Genomic DNA, 16380 nt, shown 5'->3' on the forward strand with positions numbered 1-16380 from the left:
TCCACTTGAGAGTGATTCACTATGGCATTCGGTTATTAGAAGCATGTATGAGGCTTAAGACAATGGTAGGGATTCACAGGTGGTTCTGAGGGTTAACTGTCTCACTTCTTGGAAATCAATTTATCAAATCTACACATGTTGGTCTCGTCATCTTTCTATAAGGGTGGCAATAGGAAAATTGTTCATTTTGGGAGGATGTTTGGATGGGTCAATCTTCTTTTGCTTCTGATTTTCCACATCTCTATAGAATGGCTCGATCTCATAACTCTTCTATTGCTTCCATGACTTGTTCACTTTTGACTCCAATTTCCTAGAATTTTGATTTTTCTAGGAATCTTAATGATAAGGAGGCTTCACAATTGACTTCTTTGTTGTCCAAAATTGATAGTTTTTCTTTGCCTCCTCTTTTGGAGGACAAGAGGGTTTGGGCTCTTCATTTATCGTTGATATTTTCTTGTAAGTCTTTTTTTGATAAAATCATCAATACTCCTTATTTTCCTCAGTTTCCTTTTGCAAAAGAATTTAGAAGACTTGTGCTCCTCTAAAGGTGAAGGTGTTCATGTGGGCCTTGGTTCATGGAGATATTTTGACAAATGATACATAGCAGAATGGAGACCTAATCACTTTCTAAATCCTCAGTAGTGCATTCTATATTGTAAGAATGGGGAATCAGTGGATCATTTGTTTATGCATTGCCCAATTGCTTTGAATTTATGGCACAGATTATTTTTGTTGGGAAATGTTATGTGAGTAGCCCTAAAAGGGAGTGCGCATATGCTCCGAGTTGACTTTCGCACTTTTGGAGGAATCGAAGGCCAAAATGCTATGGTCTTGTGCTGTCTTTGCAACTTTTTGGGTTCTATAGATGGAAAGAAATGCGAGGTTGTTTGAAGATAAGGTCCGGGAGGTGAATTGTTTGTGGGATAGTGTTTGCCACTTAACTTCTTTTTGGGTTTTAAGGAATTCTTTATTTAAGGGGGTCCCACTTTTTTTGTTAGTTAGAGATTGGTTGACAGTGTGTGATATGTAGGATTTTGCCTGAGATTATCTTATTAGGGTTTTGCTCTTTGTTTTCTCTTTTTCCTTTTGTAAGAGGATGCCTCATCCTCGCTTCCTTTTTTGATTTATCAATAAAGTCGTTTGTTGTTGATAAAAATAAAAAAAAATTAAACCCATCAATTTCCCTAATCTTTTTAATTTAGACTTTCGTCGTTCAACTTTCCACACATATGTTTATCTCAATTTATGTGCACTTGAATCTGAATCGGCATAAGTTTCGAGAGATAGACTCACCAGGCTTGGTATCAAATGCTTTTATGCTTGTAGACTGTTATTAGTTAATTTGGAGATATTCTGGTGAATCGAAAATCTCAATACATAGATTGTCTCGTTATGCATGCATATGGGCCCTATCCGACTTGAGATTTGAGAGATGGACTCTTCGAGCCCTATAATTACTAATTGTGTGTTATTTGTGTATATTTTATTATTATTACTTGTCCTTGCAAATTTTGTTAAATTCTAGTACAGAAAACGTACAAAAATTGTATTAGTTTGTACAGATTTGAGTTAAGACTTTGGAGGGATAAAGGAAAAAGTTTAATAAATCAATTTTGAACAATTTTGAGATCCTCCAAGCATCTTGACCGAAACCTTCTTCATCTCTCTCCAAAAGTCCGTCTTTTTCTTTTTTCAAAAACCTTTTTTTTTCCGATTAGCGAAAGTCAATGGTTAGTTGTTAGATTAGCACCTTGGGGGAATTCTTACTTTTGCTTACACAAGTTCTTACACCTTACACAACATCAAAGAATAATGTATTAGCTTACTTTTGCTAAGTGTGTTAAGAAATATATAAACTTGATTATCGAAATATCTATTTGAATGGAGCTTTGTGATTATTTTGTCTTATTTAAGATTGATTATATGCCTTTGGATTGATAAAATTAATTAATGATTTAGTATGAATTATTACATATATTAAATTATTTGTTGTTAGGCTTTCAGGTGAGACAAAAAGCTTCGTTAAAGGTAGGGGTCTTCTCACATCTCCATTAGAAGCATGTTGGGGTTTCTATTTTTTTAACTAATAGTATGATTTCAAGCATGAAAAGTATGAGTTAGTTTTGTATTCATGATTTGTTTCATATATATTTCAATCCATGAAACTAATGCTCCATTAATCCATGTTTTGAATGTGTTAAGCTAAATTCCTATTCAAGCTTTGTTTCATGCTTAATAACTCATTTTTAAACTAGAGTTGAGTTATCATTATGAAATCCTTAAGATTGATAGTGTTGCATGATTTCATAAATTTTGAGTATAATATTGTCATGTCTTCTATAAATAAATAAATAAATAATCATTATTTAATTAATTTAGGGTTTTCATGTCAAACATTAAAAAGTGTACCTTATGGCATATTAAAAGACTATTGATATAAAGAACATGAGATTTGAACAACTTTGAATTTTTTTTTGAATTATTTAAATTTAAATTGTTGAAAAATTGGAGAAAATAGTTTAGTTAGATTAATAATGGAATAATTTGACTTAGTTTAAAAGATGGTTTGATTTGATAGTGATTTGATATTTTTTTTATAAATTTCAATTTAGTTTACTTGCTAGTTTCATTAAATATACATTTTAATGATTATTTTATGATTAAGTTAGTTTAGTGACTTAATTGAATTATTTAATGATTTGGGACTTAATAGAACAAATGGTAATGCTTACAGTATATGTACTATTATAGTCATAGGGGCAATTGGATAAAATTAGCTAGAAAGAGGAATTGTTGAGAAAGTGGCTAGTGTTGAAAAATATTCAAAGTGTAGAAAAGTGGAACTTAATTATTAAATAACTGGTGTTTGTATTTACTATACTTTACTTGCTTTTCGGGCGTGTCCCGGTATTATTGATTTTATGGGCTTGGCCCGGGTTATAGGCTTATAGCCGATATTGTGGTCCAATACGCTTGAGGAGATAATAGATCCAACTATTTGCGGGTTAGAATCCCAAACATTGATTGCACAGTTGAGAGGAATAGTAGCCTCTGTGGAGAGGTCGGTATGGATTTTCTGCCATGCGGCTCAGAGGGAGCCTGGGGCATGCTCAGGCTAGGACCTAGTAGGTATTTATTTGCGGTTTAGACATGGTATGTGTTTATGAGATCAAACATGTCCATTGCATTATATATTCTATCACTGTACCCGCATGCTTAATAATGTAGCTATGAGATTATTGTCGGGCGAGTGTCATTACTCACCCCCCTGCATTGTGTAGATACTGATGGACGCCCGCTGTTGTGAGTGTCAGAACGTAGTTTATTTTGTTAAGTTTAGACCCTAGGTTAATTAGGCCTGCGTGCCTTCATACATTTTTGTCAAATTATTTGCATTAATTAATCTCGGGACTGTAATTTAAACATTTCCTCTATTATATTATGTTGCATTTCACTTTCTGGGAATACATTATGTAATTGAGTGTTTCACATGCTTTTCAAAAACATTTAATTATTATTTCTATAAAAAATAATAAATTATACACATTTCCCAAGGCTAGTCAGTTATATCCCGAAAAACTTCTTTTGTCATTTAAATTTTGCTTAAGTTTAAGAAAATGATAACAAGCACATTTTACGAGGTAAACCACATTTTTATAATCAAATGAGAATTGGCTAAGGAAAGTGATTTTGAGAATGAATTAAGTAATAAATGGAGCTCACTTAAAAACCTCACGCTTAGGTTAATTAGTTTCCGCCTACTCTTTGAAAATTGGGGAGTAACATCTTGGATACGAGATCGATATGTTTTGAATACGGTGTGGGTATGTTTCAAGTATGGGATAGGTTCCTTTTGGGTTCTTTTGTGGGTACATCGGGGCATATATGTAATTTTTTAAAAATATAGTAGAACAAGCATATTGTGCGTATTTTTAAAAAATTAAACATACAGTATATTTTTGAAATTATCAAAAAAATTAAAATACTAGGAGTTCTTTTTTGGCTTCCTCTCTACTTTTTTTAACAGTCCTCTCTCTTGGAGTACCCATCTTCATATTTGTTTTCTCCATCCTCAAATCAATTGTTCTCTATTTTTCTAATTGTTATTTCATTTATTTTTTACATTCGTCTTTCTAATTGTTATATACCATGCACTACTCAAACTATGAAAACATTTATGTTTTGGGCATACCCTAGTCATACCCGTATCCTATTTTTGTCTAATTTTGCTGTATCAATGTACCTATACCCATACCCGCACCCGTGCTTCCTAGGCACACACAAATGCAAGCAAAAAGAAAATGGCTAGTGTCTACAGACTGCAGTAACGGAGTCACCAGGAGTCTGGGAGCAGCTACCCCCTCTCAAACTTTGTAAACCTTTATTTTTACCCATTCTTGTAATAACTTAATTCAATTTTCCCCCTTACATTTCATATATACCACCTAAATCTTTGAAACCCCTCTTTTCTTTTCTCTTTTTAACAAAATCCCTATAATTTTTTCCTTTAATACCTATGTTTGAATCTAGAATTTTAGATGGAAAAAGATATTCAAAATGCAGTGAAAGAAGTTGATTCCCCCCCCCCCCCCCAAAAAAAAAAATATTTTTGCTTGAATTAAGAAAATGAGAAAAAAATAAAAATAAAAACATAAAGAATCCATGTCTTTTTTAATTATTCGTACAAAAATGAGATTTATAGTTGATTTTATTTTCTTTTTCCTGGATAAATTTTAAATTTAAACCTATCAGAAAATTTTCATTATGCCAAAAAAATCCTACTTTATATTATTTCACACTCATTTGTATTATTTGATCTCCGTTTATAGATTTTGTGAGTTGTACACACTGCACATGCCATTTCGATTGATTGTATTTTTTTTAGGCTTTATTGTTTGTCTTTGAATCTTGTGTTTTGCGAGATTTTGTGGTCTATGTTTAAATGGTTGGCATATTCTGCAGTCATGATGCACTATTAGGAACAACACGGGGCAGTTCAGCTTTGGGCTCACTCTTGCTTGCCCTGATTTTGCTCTTTGTTGTTTGGGCAGAATCTGATAGTGAACCGATGTTTGGCATAAATGACCCTTGCTCATTGTTTGACACATGACAATGTTGATTTTTTTTTTTCATGAAATCATCCAACATTGTTACAATTCGGCAAGAGTGTACTGTGTGAAAAATAAAACTTGTTGGTTCTTTCTAGATGGATGGAGTGTTATGGAGTATTTTATGAAATTAAATTAAACTTTTATTTGCTAAATTTGATATTTAAATATTTATGATATAACATAACATAATACATATAGGCTTCTTTCTTTTCAGGTGTATTTATTGGTATTTTTACATGAAATACATAATTTTATGGCTTAATGCTGCCCACTCTAAGCCAAAATCCTGGCTTCAGGTCTGAATGTTTGAAATCATTCAAGCAGTGGCCTGGAGAATTGGTAACCTACAATCCCAGAGTCCAAAAGCATACAACTAAAAACTTTTTGGTTCCCAATTATAAACCTTACAATAGGGCACTAAAGCAGGGAAATTAAAAAAATAAAATTATCAAACAACAGACCAATGGAATTAAATAAAAAATAAATAAAAACATGAGGACAACAATGACACCCATTCAAGTTGCGATTTTTGCACCTAAAAATATCTGCACAGTTAACTCTATATAAATTATATTAACCCAAAAAAAAAAAAAAAATCAAATAAAAAAATGTCTAGTTAGTTGATCTTCTTCAAATACACAAAATAAAGCTGAATAATGGACTTGTGGCAATCATAGTCAAAATAAAGTTTCTACAAAACAAGAGTAGGTAGGTGAAATCTAAGATACAGGTTGGAAGAGAGGGCGAGAGAGAGACCTGGGGTTTTGCCAGTAACACCGGAAAAGATGGAGTGGAATTCTTGGTCCTTGAGAGGACCACGCGACAGCAGAGCTTGAATCAGAGTGTGGTGTCTCCACGACAAAGACGTCATGATTCTGCTTCAACAACAACACCAACAACAATTAAGTTAGAAGAATTCGATTTTGGATTTCCTTTTCCACAGATTGGTTCACAAGAAACCCTTGGAGAAAATATAAAATCGAGGGTGGGATTTTTGGGGGTAGAGAGAGAGGTATGGATGTGAGTTTGGAAATGAGTAACAACAAAAACCTAGATACAAATTGAAACAGATTGGAAGAGAAAAAGAGAGGGTCACGATTTGCCGGGAAAGTCACATGGCGGGAAAATGAGGGTCACTCTAATTTTCGGGGTTTTTCCCAAACTAAACTCCTATACTAACATACTAAGTTATTTTTCAAATTAAGGCTATTTTTCAAATTTTTCAAATTAAGGCCTCGTTTGTTAAGTGGTTATTTTAATTAAAAAATTAAAAAGTTATTAAAAAATTAAAAAGTTAATAACTCATATCAAAAAAATAAAAATTTCATTTTCTCTCTACTTTTTATATATTTTTTCATAAAAAGTCAAAAAGTCATTCCAAACATACTAATTTTTTTTACATCATGTTTTAGCCAAAAAATTAAAAAGTTACTAAAAATGTTTGTTCCCAAACGAGGCCTAAGTCTAGTTTGACCGAATTTCTCAAACTAAGAACACGTTTTCAGCATGTTTCTGGCTCAGGCAGTGAAGTTATGAAAGTATTGTTAGAAAACACGCCTTTACTTAAGAAAGCGTTGTTACTATTAACACTTTCAGATAATGATCATGTGATTTGCAAACACGTTTTTAACAGAAAGTCATTATAAAATGGTCCCCCCTCATTTGCAACCACGCTTTCTACCTCCTCTCTTTCTTTTCCCCCAAAACCCCGACTAGAGGCAACCTTCCTCCCTCTGTCGCTCACAATCACTCTCCCTCTCTCTATCGCTCTCTACTCTCTCTCTCTTTCTGTGGGTCGCTCGCAGTGACTCTCCCTCTCTCTGTCACTCGCTGCACCTTCCTCTCTCTCTCTGAGCTCGTCTCTCTCGCAGGTATGTTGGCGCTGTCTCTCTCTCTTTCTCAGTTTGAATTTTATTTATGTTGATTTCATTTGTAAAAATGCGAATGTGGGTAGAATAGTAAGGGAGGAAGTTTGGAAGATACCAATGTGGGTTAGGGTTAGGGTTCTGTGAATTCAAATTGGGGTTTAGAGAGGGTTAGAGCTAGGGTTTTGTGAATTTCAATCTAGTGGTACATAGCTTTTGCCAAAGTGATAATCAATTTTTTTCCAAAGGAATGTGAGTTCAATCCAGTGGTACCCCATTTTTTTGAGATGTATTATAGAACTTTTCTAAATTATTTATATATTATATTTTTTTCTCAAATGTTTGCATCGCTTATAATGTATTTTGAATAATGATATTGCTATATGATATGATCATTTCTTCTAATATTTTATACTCCAATATTTTGCTTGATTATAACAAAGGCCCAGAGAGATTCAAGTGCTATTTTTTGGGGTATTGTCACGGGAAATACCAGAGTTTCTCCCACAAATGAACATAAATTAAGAGATCAAATCCCTTAATTACGGACATACATTGTCTTAGCCCGTAAGTAGCATTTGATTTTTCCTTTTGTTAACTTTGAAAGTTTGGAAATAATTAAGCTTATTAATTTTATTGTCTGTGCTGTTTAAGTGGTTGAACCGTAAATTTCATAGGTTTACTTATATTTAAATTTTTTTTTTTTGGCGTGTTATAGGACATCAACTCTTGTATTACCTCATTAATTATTTAGGTTTACTTAAAAAATTCTTTTTAAGTAATCATTATTATTTATTAAGACATGCACAAAATGGATGAACAAATCAAATGACATTAACATTTGATATGTTATCACATGTAATCTAAATTAATTTTTTGAGAAATTGATATACAAATTCTGAAAATTGTACAAACAAACTTGTTAGTCACCAGGAAGATTGGCGAATCAATGAAATGAAATCTAAAAATTCCATAAACCAAACATTATGTAGAAAATAAAAATCAAATTAATAAAATGTAACAATCTATATATATTCTTTCACTTTCACTAAACTTGGAACACACTTTCAATAAGCGGTCTTCAAAATAACAATAACGGAGAGAAAGTAAAGGTAATTGTTATTTGTAGAATTACAAGAACTATTCAAAAACTATTGACATTTCTCCCTTCATTGATAAGTCGTGGATACGCATTAGAGAGCTATTACAAGAGAAATGGTTTGGTCATTCATCCAATCAATTTCATTCATTATCTTCATCATCTGACATCTCAATGTGAAATTCATACATAGCATCCATGCTTCAAGTGAAGTATTGGTGCGCATCATCCATTAACCCATCTTCGGCACGCTTATTTGCGGTCTTCATTAGTTTAGACCTTTGCAAACGTTGGGTCATGCGATTAACTTCGTCGCGGATACGATGCAATGCCTTTTGCAACAACAGTGGAGTGTCAATTGGCATACACATGGCTAACCGTCAAGGAAATTTAACATTAACTTCACGACATAGCTCAACGAGAACGCTTGTTCGAGTTATGCGAAATTCCCACTCAGCTCTCATGGTATTAACAGTGGTATGTAAGTAACGCAAATTTGGATTTAATGGGTATTGAAATTCATCTCCATCTGCAACCCAATGGCAACTCGTTGCTGAATATAGATCAACCACCGTATATCTCATGATGATATCTCTCAATATATCTATAAAACTTTGATGCAATATTTTTATACTACATATGCACAGTTGTTGCAACATGCACAAATTCAAAATGGAAATAGACGCAGGTATTCATGTCTTATAAACTCTAAACTCACATGCCGACAGTGACTTGTCATACTTTAGGAGGTTTCACATGGTAGCTGTATGTTTAAAATTATTGTAAAAGAGTTGTCACGTCAACCTTTATGACCTGAACAACTATGCATCAGCTTTATAGGAGTTGTCACTTCGACTTTTATTGACTACTCAGTGCATATCTAAAGGTTTTAAGTAAAGTTCAAATCCGCTTAGAAATTTAATTTCACTTTTCTGCTTACAAATTTAATTCAATTAATTTTGCCTTGACAATATATTTAATTTCACTTTTCACCTTACATATTTAATTTAATTTAATTGGAGAAATTTCACCAATTCAATTTCAATTTAATTTCTCTATCTTTTGTAGGTATTGTGAGCTTATTTAGATGTACATGATGGGGTTTGGATTCTTCAGTTCGGCAGATATCTTTTAACTTGTTCCACTTCCTTGATTTTCTTGAATTGTTGCTGTATTAACTACTCTTAAAATCTCTTTGAACTACTTTTTAATGATTTTTCTCAAATTTTTAGTTAACTATGTGTTGATTTAAGTCGTTGTTGTTCTTGTTTGGATACTAGGCTAGTTTTTATCTGTAACACTTTCAAGTTCTATACATCCAAAACCCATCTATAAGTACTCTACTACAAATTAATCTTCAATATATTCCAACTCTATAATATTTTCGCTTCAAGATTTATCAATCTATTTGAAGCTGCATAGGGTCACAAAGGGTCTAATTGTTTTGTTATTTTGTTCTGACACCCCCTCATCCCGTTATGAATTGCTGAAGCTCACATGGGCACAGTAGCTATGGTACGACTTCTTGTTTTTTTCATACAGTGAGTAGTCTCGTCAAAGTCGTCGCAGTGATACATCCAACATTTCTTAGTGATGCAGTGACTTTAACAGACGTAATAAATTAAAGGACTCAATGAAATGGCCAAGTTCACATGGCCACAGTAAACAGCGTACGGATGATTGGTCTTTTTTGAAAAAGTGAGTAGTCACTTTCGAGTGACGATTGAAGTACTGATTGTGTGGAGCGTGTTTAGCATTGATTATTTATTCCTTACAATGACAACTCATAAAGATGTGTTGGTAAATGTGGGCTTTTAATGGCATGTGACTTTGTGCAGCGCGACTTAGATGCTTTGTTTTTTTCTTGCATTTTAGAACTCATCTAAGTCACATTAATACGACCACTTGACAATAGTGTTGACAAACAACTATATAAAGGACTAAAGAAATGAAGGTAAACACACAACCTTTCCACTCAGTTCGCCCTAGGAAACTATTGTTCATTTATTGAGAAAAAATCAAATAGAGTATAGATTCACGACAGGGGATAGGAATTGCAGAGGTGAGAGTTCACGACGAGGAAGAGGAACGGGAAGGGGACTCGTAGGGGGTAGGAACTTCGAAAGAGGTGAGAGTTCACGCCGATGAAGAGAAATGGGAAGGGGAAGTGGCGATGCTGAAGATAAAACACCATTTGCTTTGTTAGATGCCTATTGTACTTATCATGATAGGTTTGGGAAGTGACATTTTGTCATGCCCATGTACTATTGAGATCCATGTGGTTTTGTGGAGGATCCATCTGATAATCAAACAATATATGGTTTAGCAGACGCTACACTTCTGAAGTGGCCCACACTATTTATAGAGCAAGTGCAAATGGAAAGATTATGTCAAGAAAATCAACTGAAGGCGCCAAAAGCACGTTCAGTTGAAATCCAAAAGGAAGATCCAGATAATGTTGATCGACTATGTGAAAGACTTCGACGTGAGATTTCTCAAATGTGTCGTAGGTTAGCCCGCGATATGAAACTATCTATACTTAAGTCAGATGCCAAGAAGAAAGGAACAACTCCAAATATTGAGGCGATCAAGGAGGATCCTACACTTCTCTCTAACCCTGAGCTCTTAAATTGTTCGGACTTTGAGATTGCCGATTTGAGCGAGGATTAGGCGTCTATCTGTTTACTAAATTATATGTTATCTATAATTATGTACTGTGTGTGTTAAAATAACTCTTCCGGCAATGAGTTTGTGAAAGGTTTGTCTAATATTTGTCTATGTAATTGTTAAGTATTGTACTCGTCGCTTTATTTTATGTACTGTGTTATGTTGAATGTTTCCACAAATTATTTTTGTAAGATACTTATGTTTGAACTAGTTACGTTGTTCTAAAGTGTTATAAGTGTTATAGTTATACCTTTATTTTGTTTCCTTGTTCGTAGTAGTAATTAGCAAATTAGATACTTTGTATATGTTGTGTGAAGTTTCATTTAAATATTTCTTGGCAACAAATATTTAAGGGAACAAACAAGATCTCTGAACTCATTCATCTGTTCAACAGTGATAACCAAAAAAGTGATTACCCTCCTCCGTTGTGCACTACCTTCGTCTTTCTTCCTTTCTCTTCGACTTCGTTTGTATGTGTTGGACTGGGGAGCAGGGCAAAAACATGTATTCAACCAAAACCAACACTAACAAACCAAAAAAATAAACATTTTTTTAAAAATGGCTTTGCTAAAGCCGTATTGTAAAACGGTTTTCCTATAGCCGTTTTATGTCAGTATAAATATTTATCTTCAAAATTGAGAATTTAAAAACAAAAAATATTTGGCACAAAGTAATTATTATTATTATATATATATATTTAATATTGGTCTCATTTTAAAAATATGATTGATATCTTTTTATTGGTATTGATTTTATAAAAATAAAATTTATATATATTAAAAATTATATATTTTTATTAAAATAAATATAATCAATAAAATTAATTATTTTTATTTTTATTTATTTATTATAAGTGTGTGTGAAAGAGGGAGAGTGGAGTGATGTGGGTGTAAGTTCGTCAGAGAGAGAGAGAGAGAAAAGAGTGTGAGTGTGTGTGATGTCTGACGCTGAGCCTTATTTTATTGTTTATGGCCACGGGGTCATTGCTGTGACCCCCTATTGTGTTTTTTATCGTCCTTAGAATGACACAATTTTATCTCTTTTTTTTTTTAATGTTCTTACTATGTTTTTTGGCATCATAAATTACACTTTGCCCTAAACCTTAAATCCTAAACCCTAAAATAAAAATAAATAAATTTTAAGAATTAAACCCTAAATCCTAAAATAAAAAAATAAAAAATTTTAAGAATTAAACCCTAAACTCTAAAAGAAAAAAATAAATTTTAAGAATTAAACTATAAATTCTAAATCCTAAATCCTAAATCCTAAACCTTAAAATAAAAATAAATAAATTTTAAGAATTAAACCCTAAACCCCAAAATAAAAAAATAAATTTTATCCCTAAACCCTAAAATAAAATAAAAAAAGAATTAAACCTTAAATCCTAAATCTTAAAATAAAAAAAAATTAAGAATTAAAATAAAAAAAATGATCATTGTATATAGTTGATTATTATTTGCTATTGTAAATTATTATATATATATATACATATTTAATATTGGTCTCAATTTTATAAAATAAAATTTATATATATTAAAAATTATATAAGTTTTATTAAAATAAATATATTGAATACAATTAATTATTTTTATTTTTATTTATTTATTATAAGTGTGTGTGAATGTGTGTGAAAGAGAGAAAGTGAGTGGAGTGATGTGAGTGTGAGTGATGTGGGTGTAAAATTAATTAATTAATTATTTTTTATTTATTGAAAGCATGTTTTCAAAACACGTTTTCATGTTGTACGTTTTTTAATTACGTTTTATTAATTAACGCGATAATTAATAAACGTGCGATTTGTAACCGTGAGACCTTAATTAAAAGCGCATTTTCTAAACACGATTTTGTTTATTTTGTTTATTTTGTTTGTCTGGACCACAAAAATACTGAAAGCGTGTTTAGTAAATATGTTTCAGCTTAGTTTGGGAAATTCGGCCAAACTAGACTTAGTTTGAAAAATAAAATAGTGTAGGGGTTTAGTTTGGGAAAAGACCCCTAATTTCCTTTACCACTCCATTGGCCACCATCATGTGGAGTATATCAAACCTCACTTTTTTTTAAAAAAAAACAAATATAATTTTTTATTTAATAGAACCGGAAAAAAAAGTAGGATTTTTATTGATAAATCAATAAGTTCGTGAAGAAAATTTATAGGAGAAAATTTGTCAAAAATCTACTATAGAAAATCTAAGGCATTTGTCCAATGGTTTTTTTATTATTATTATTATTTTATTTTATTTTATTTTATTTATAGTGAGAAATTCACACTTTGGGAAATAGTTTGGTGAAAAGTTCTGGACGACATTTTATTTTTAATTTTACCCTTTGACTTTTTTTTATCTGTTTGACTTTTCGTTGACTATTTGTTCAAATTTATACCTATCTATTCAAATTTTTTGTCTATTTGTTCAAATTTTTTTATCTATTTGTTCAAATATCTCTCGAAATTTTATTATTAGTTCAAATTTTTCATTGAATTTTATCTGTCAAAATTCTATCTCTTCAATTTTTTTTTACCAAATCTTATCTGTTGAAATAGTAAGCCAAACCAAATTTTATCTATTGAAATACAAAGCCAAACCAACCTCTATCTGTTGCAATACAGATCCATACAAAACCCTATCTATTTAATTTTTTTTTATCATCATCAATAACTCTCCATTGTTCAAAATTTGAACAACAACAACAACAACAACTAAAAAATTTGAACAAATATAAACATTTCAACAACAACACATACACACACACACAAAAAGTATTTTTGTCGCTATCTGTTACAATAAAAAAAGAAAAAGAAAAAAGAGAAAGATGCTTGGGGTAGACGACGAATCAATCAATCATCATTATCATCATCATGATTGGAAATAGAAACAAATCAAAATAGAATCCACAAGCAAAAAGGAGGGCGGTTTGAAGAACAACCGTCTACAACTACTTGGGGTAGACGATGAATCAATCGATAATCATTATCATCATCACGATCGGAAACAGAAACATATCAAGATAGAATCCATAAGCATTAGATATATATATATATATATACGCACATAAATGTATATATAAAAAAAGAGAGATGGATTAGAATATCCTAGCTTGGATTTTTCTCTAAAAGAGAATAGTGCTCGGTAATTTCAATTTCGATCATTTGGGGAAATATTCATCACTTTAATTTCTCTCATACATGTTTCAAACTCAAAACAATTAACAAATAATTTTTTTTTTTAAAAAAAAAACATATATATATGATATATGAAGAATTTCTCAGAGTCTGATTCGAATGGACTCTTTTCAAGAGCCCCCCTAACAAGTTAAGGCTTGAAGGCAGAATCGGAGCAGATAGTGCTAGTTATCAATATTCAATGCATAATTTCACAACACCCATCATCATCATGATCATCTCCACAAGCCTTATCCAACGGAAGAGTCGCTGCACAGATCTTAGTTTCTTCACAATCATATCGGATGAGAGGAAGGAGTTGGGGATGACGGAGATCTCGATTGATCGGAGCCGAGAGGTGTGACGGCACGACGAAACTGAAAGACACAACGATCCCAAAAATGGTCCAAGTTGTAAAAATGGATATGATCATTGGGAATATACAAGGTTTGGGGTTGTTTCGAAGCTTAAATAAGGCTCAATCGTTGAGACCTCGAACCATGCACAATACCACTTTCATCATCGAGTGTTCCGAGTAAAACACTCGAGCCTTACAGGTGATCAAAATGGGGTGTCCACAGTTGCCTTTCTTTGACAGAGCTCAAAGTCATAAAGTGACGTGAGTGAATGTCAAAGCCCAGAGATGACCCATTTGACAAGGCTGCAAGTCTCGGGCAAGAATCAAGACATAAATGCAAAAATTGAATTCGGGGCAAAATGCAAAAACGAAATGCAGCAAATAACTTATGATCATGCAATGAAACATAACATAAATGAAGTAATGAAACAATGCAACAATCTAGACAATAATGCAACGTTTGAAAGACAATGCAAAACAAAGCAAAATAAACCTCGCCGTGTTTCACACGGAAAGAAATGAATAAACAGGCACGTCTCGTGTGAAAAACACAAAGAAAGTACAAATCAATCTACATCTCACGTAGAAAGGATGTAAAAAAATACAGACCTAACTACGCCTCATGTAGAAAGGGAGAAGGGCGACGTAACCATCGAGCGCACCCGAGATCCTAACGCGTTGCACGCGAGAGGAGGAAAGGTGGTGTAAACAAATAGGCACACCTAATGTTTTTTAACCAAGGTAAACAATCCTCACGCGTCACACGCAAGAGAAGGAAAGGTAGTGTGAACAAACAGGCGCACTTGTTGTTTTTAACTGAGGATACAATCTTAACACGTCATATGCGAGAGGAGGAAAGGTAGTGTGAACACACAGGTGCACCTGCTCTTTTTAACCAAGGGTACAATCCTGACACGTCACACGCGAGAGGAGGAAATGTGGTGTGAACACCGGGCGCACCCAATGTTTTTAACCGAGGGTACAATCCTAATGCGTCATACGCGAGAAGAGGAAAGGTGGTGTGAACACCGGGCACACCCCATGTTTTTAATCGAGGGTACAATCTTAACGCGTCACACATGAGAGGAGGAAAGGTGGTGTGAACACCAGGCGCACCCGATGTTTTTAACCAATGGTACAATCCTAACGCGTCATACGTAAGAGGAGGAAAGGTGGTGTGAACACCGGGCACACCCGATGTTTTTAATCGAGGATACAATCCTAACGGGTCACATGCGAGAGGAGGAAAGGTGGTGTGAACACCAGGTACACCCGTTGTTTTTAATCGAGGATACAATCCTAACGCGTCACACGCGAGAGGAGGAAAGGTGGTGTGAACACCGGCCGCACCCGATGTTTTTAACCAAGGATACAATCCTAACGCGTCATACGCGAGATAAGGAAAGGTGTTGTGAACACTGGGTGCACCCGATGCTTCTAACCGATGATACAATCCTAATGTAACACACGCGAGAGAAGAAAATGTGGTGTGAACACCGGACGTACTAGATGTTTTTAACTGAGGATACAATCCTAATGCATCATACGCGAGAGGAGGAAAGGTGGTGTGAACATCGGGCACACCCAATGTTTTTAACCGAGGATACAATCCTAACGTGTCACATGCGAGAGGAGGAAAAGTGGTGTGAACACTTGGCGCACTCGATGTTTTTAACTAAGGATACAATCCTAACGCGTCACACGTGAGAGGAGGAAATCACATAAGTAGGAATTAGAAATAAACAAGGACTCTACACAGAAAGGCGCAAAATCAAAACAATCAAAGCGGCGTAGTAAAGTGGAAGCCAATTTACCCATGTGGTAAAACAATGAACATAGTGCACCGTGTTTCAATTCGGTTGTGAAATGGACGATGATTTTATTGTGGCACGAATGATTTTACTTGGAACTCTTTTGAATGAACCATACATACAATATCGTCTGGTTACAACAGAACATAATAACAGAATGAACCATGATTTAGATAAAGCAGATTATAAACTACTCGGAATAGTTTAAATAAATTAAAACTTTGAACAAATGAGTTTGAACAAGTAAACTTTAAACAAATTAAATCAAGAATCAAACAAATGCGTTCACATAATAAATATATATATATATAT

General features: G+C 33.3%; 1 protein-coding gene and 1 non-coding gene across 2 annotated transcripts in view; both read right to left on the minus strand.

The window, feature by feature from the left end:
• LOC114321671 (uncharacterized) overlaps positions 1-6285 on the minus strand; it is a 47550-nt gene extending 41265 nt beyond the window's left edge. Inside the window, exon 1 of the mRNA XM_028268872.2 lies at positions 5868-6285. Coding sequence (XP_028124673.1) covers positions 5868-5982 — 115 coding nt within the window. The 5' untranslated portion in view covers positions 5983-6285. The remainder of the gene's footprint in view (positions 1-5867) is intronic.
• Positions 6286-13815: 7530 nt separating this feature from the next.
• LOC114321726 (small nucleolar RNA Z103) lies at positions 13816-13912 on the minus strand. Its single transcript, XR_003650398.2, has one exon. It is a non-coding gene; the product is annotated as a small nucleolar RNA Z103 (small nucleolar RNA).
• Between the last annotated feature and the right edge of the window lie 2468 nt (positions 13913-16380).

The sequence above is a fragment of the Camellia sinensis genome, chromosome 14 (assembly GCF_055761805.1).
Source record: "Camellia sinensis isolate YWXY chromosome 14, ASM5576180v1, whole genome shotgun sequence".
NCBI classification, from domain to species: domain Eukaryota; kingdom Viridiplantae; phylum Streptophyta; class Magnoliopsida; order Ericales; family Theaceae; genus Camellia; species Camellia sinensis.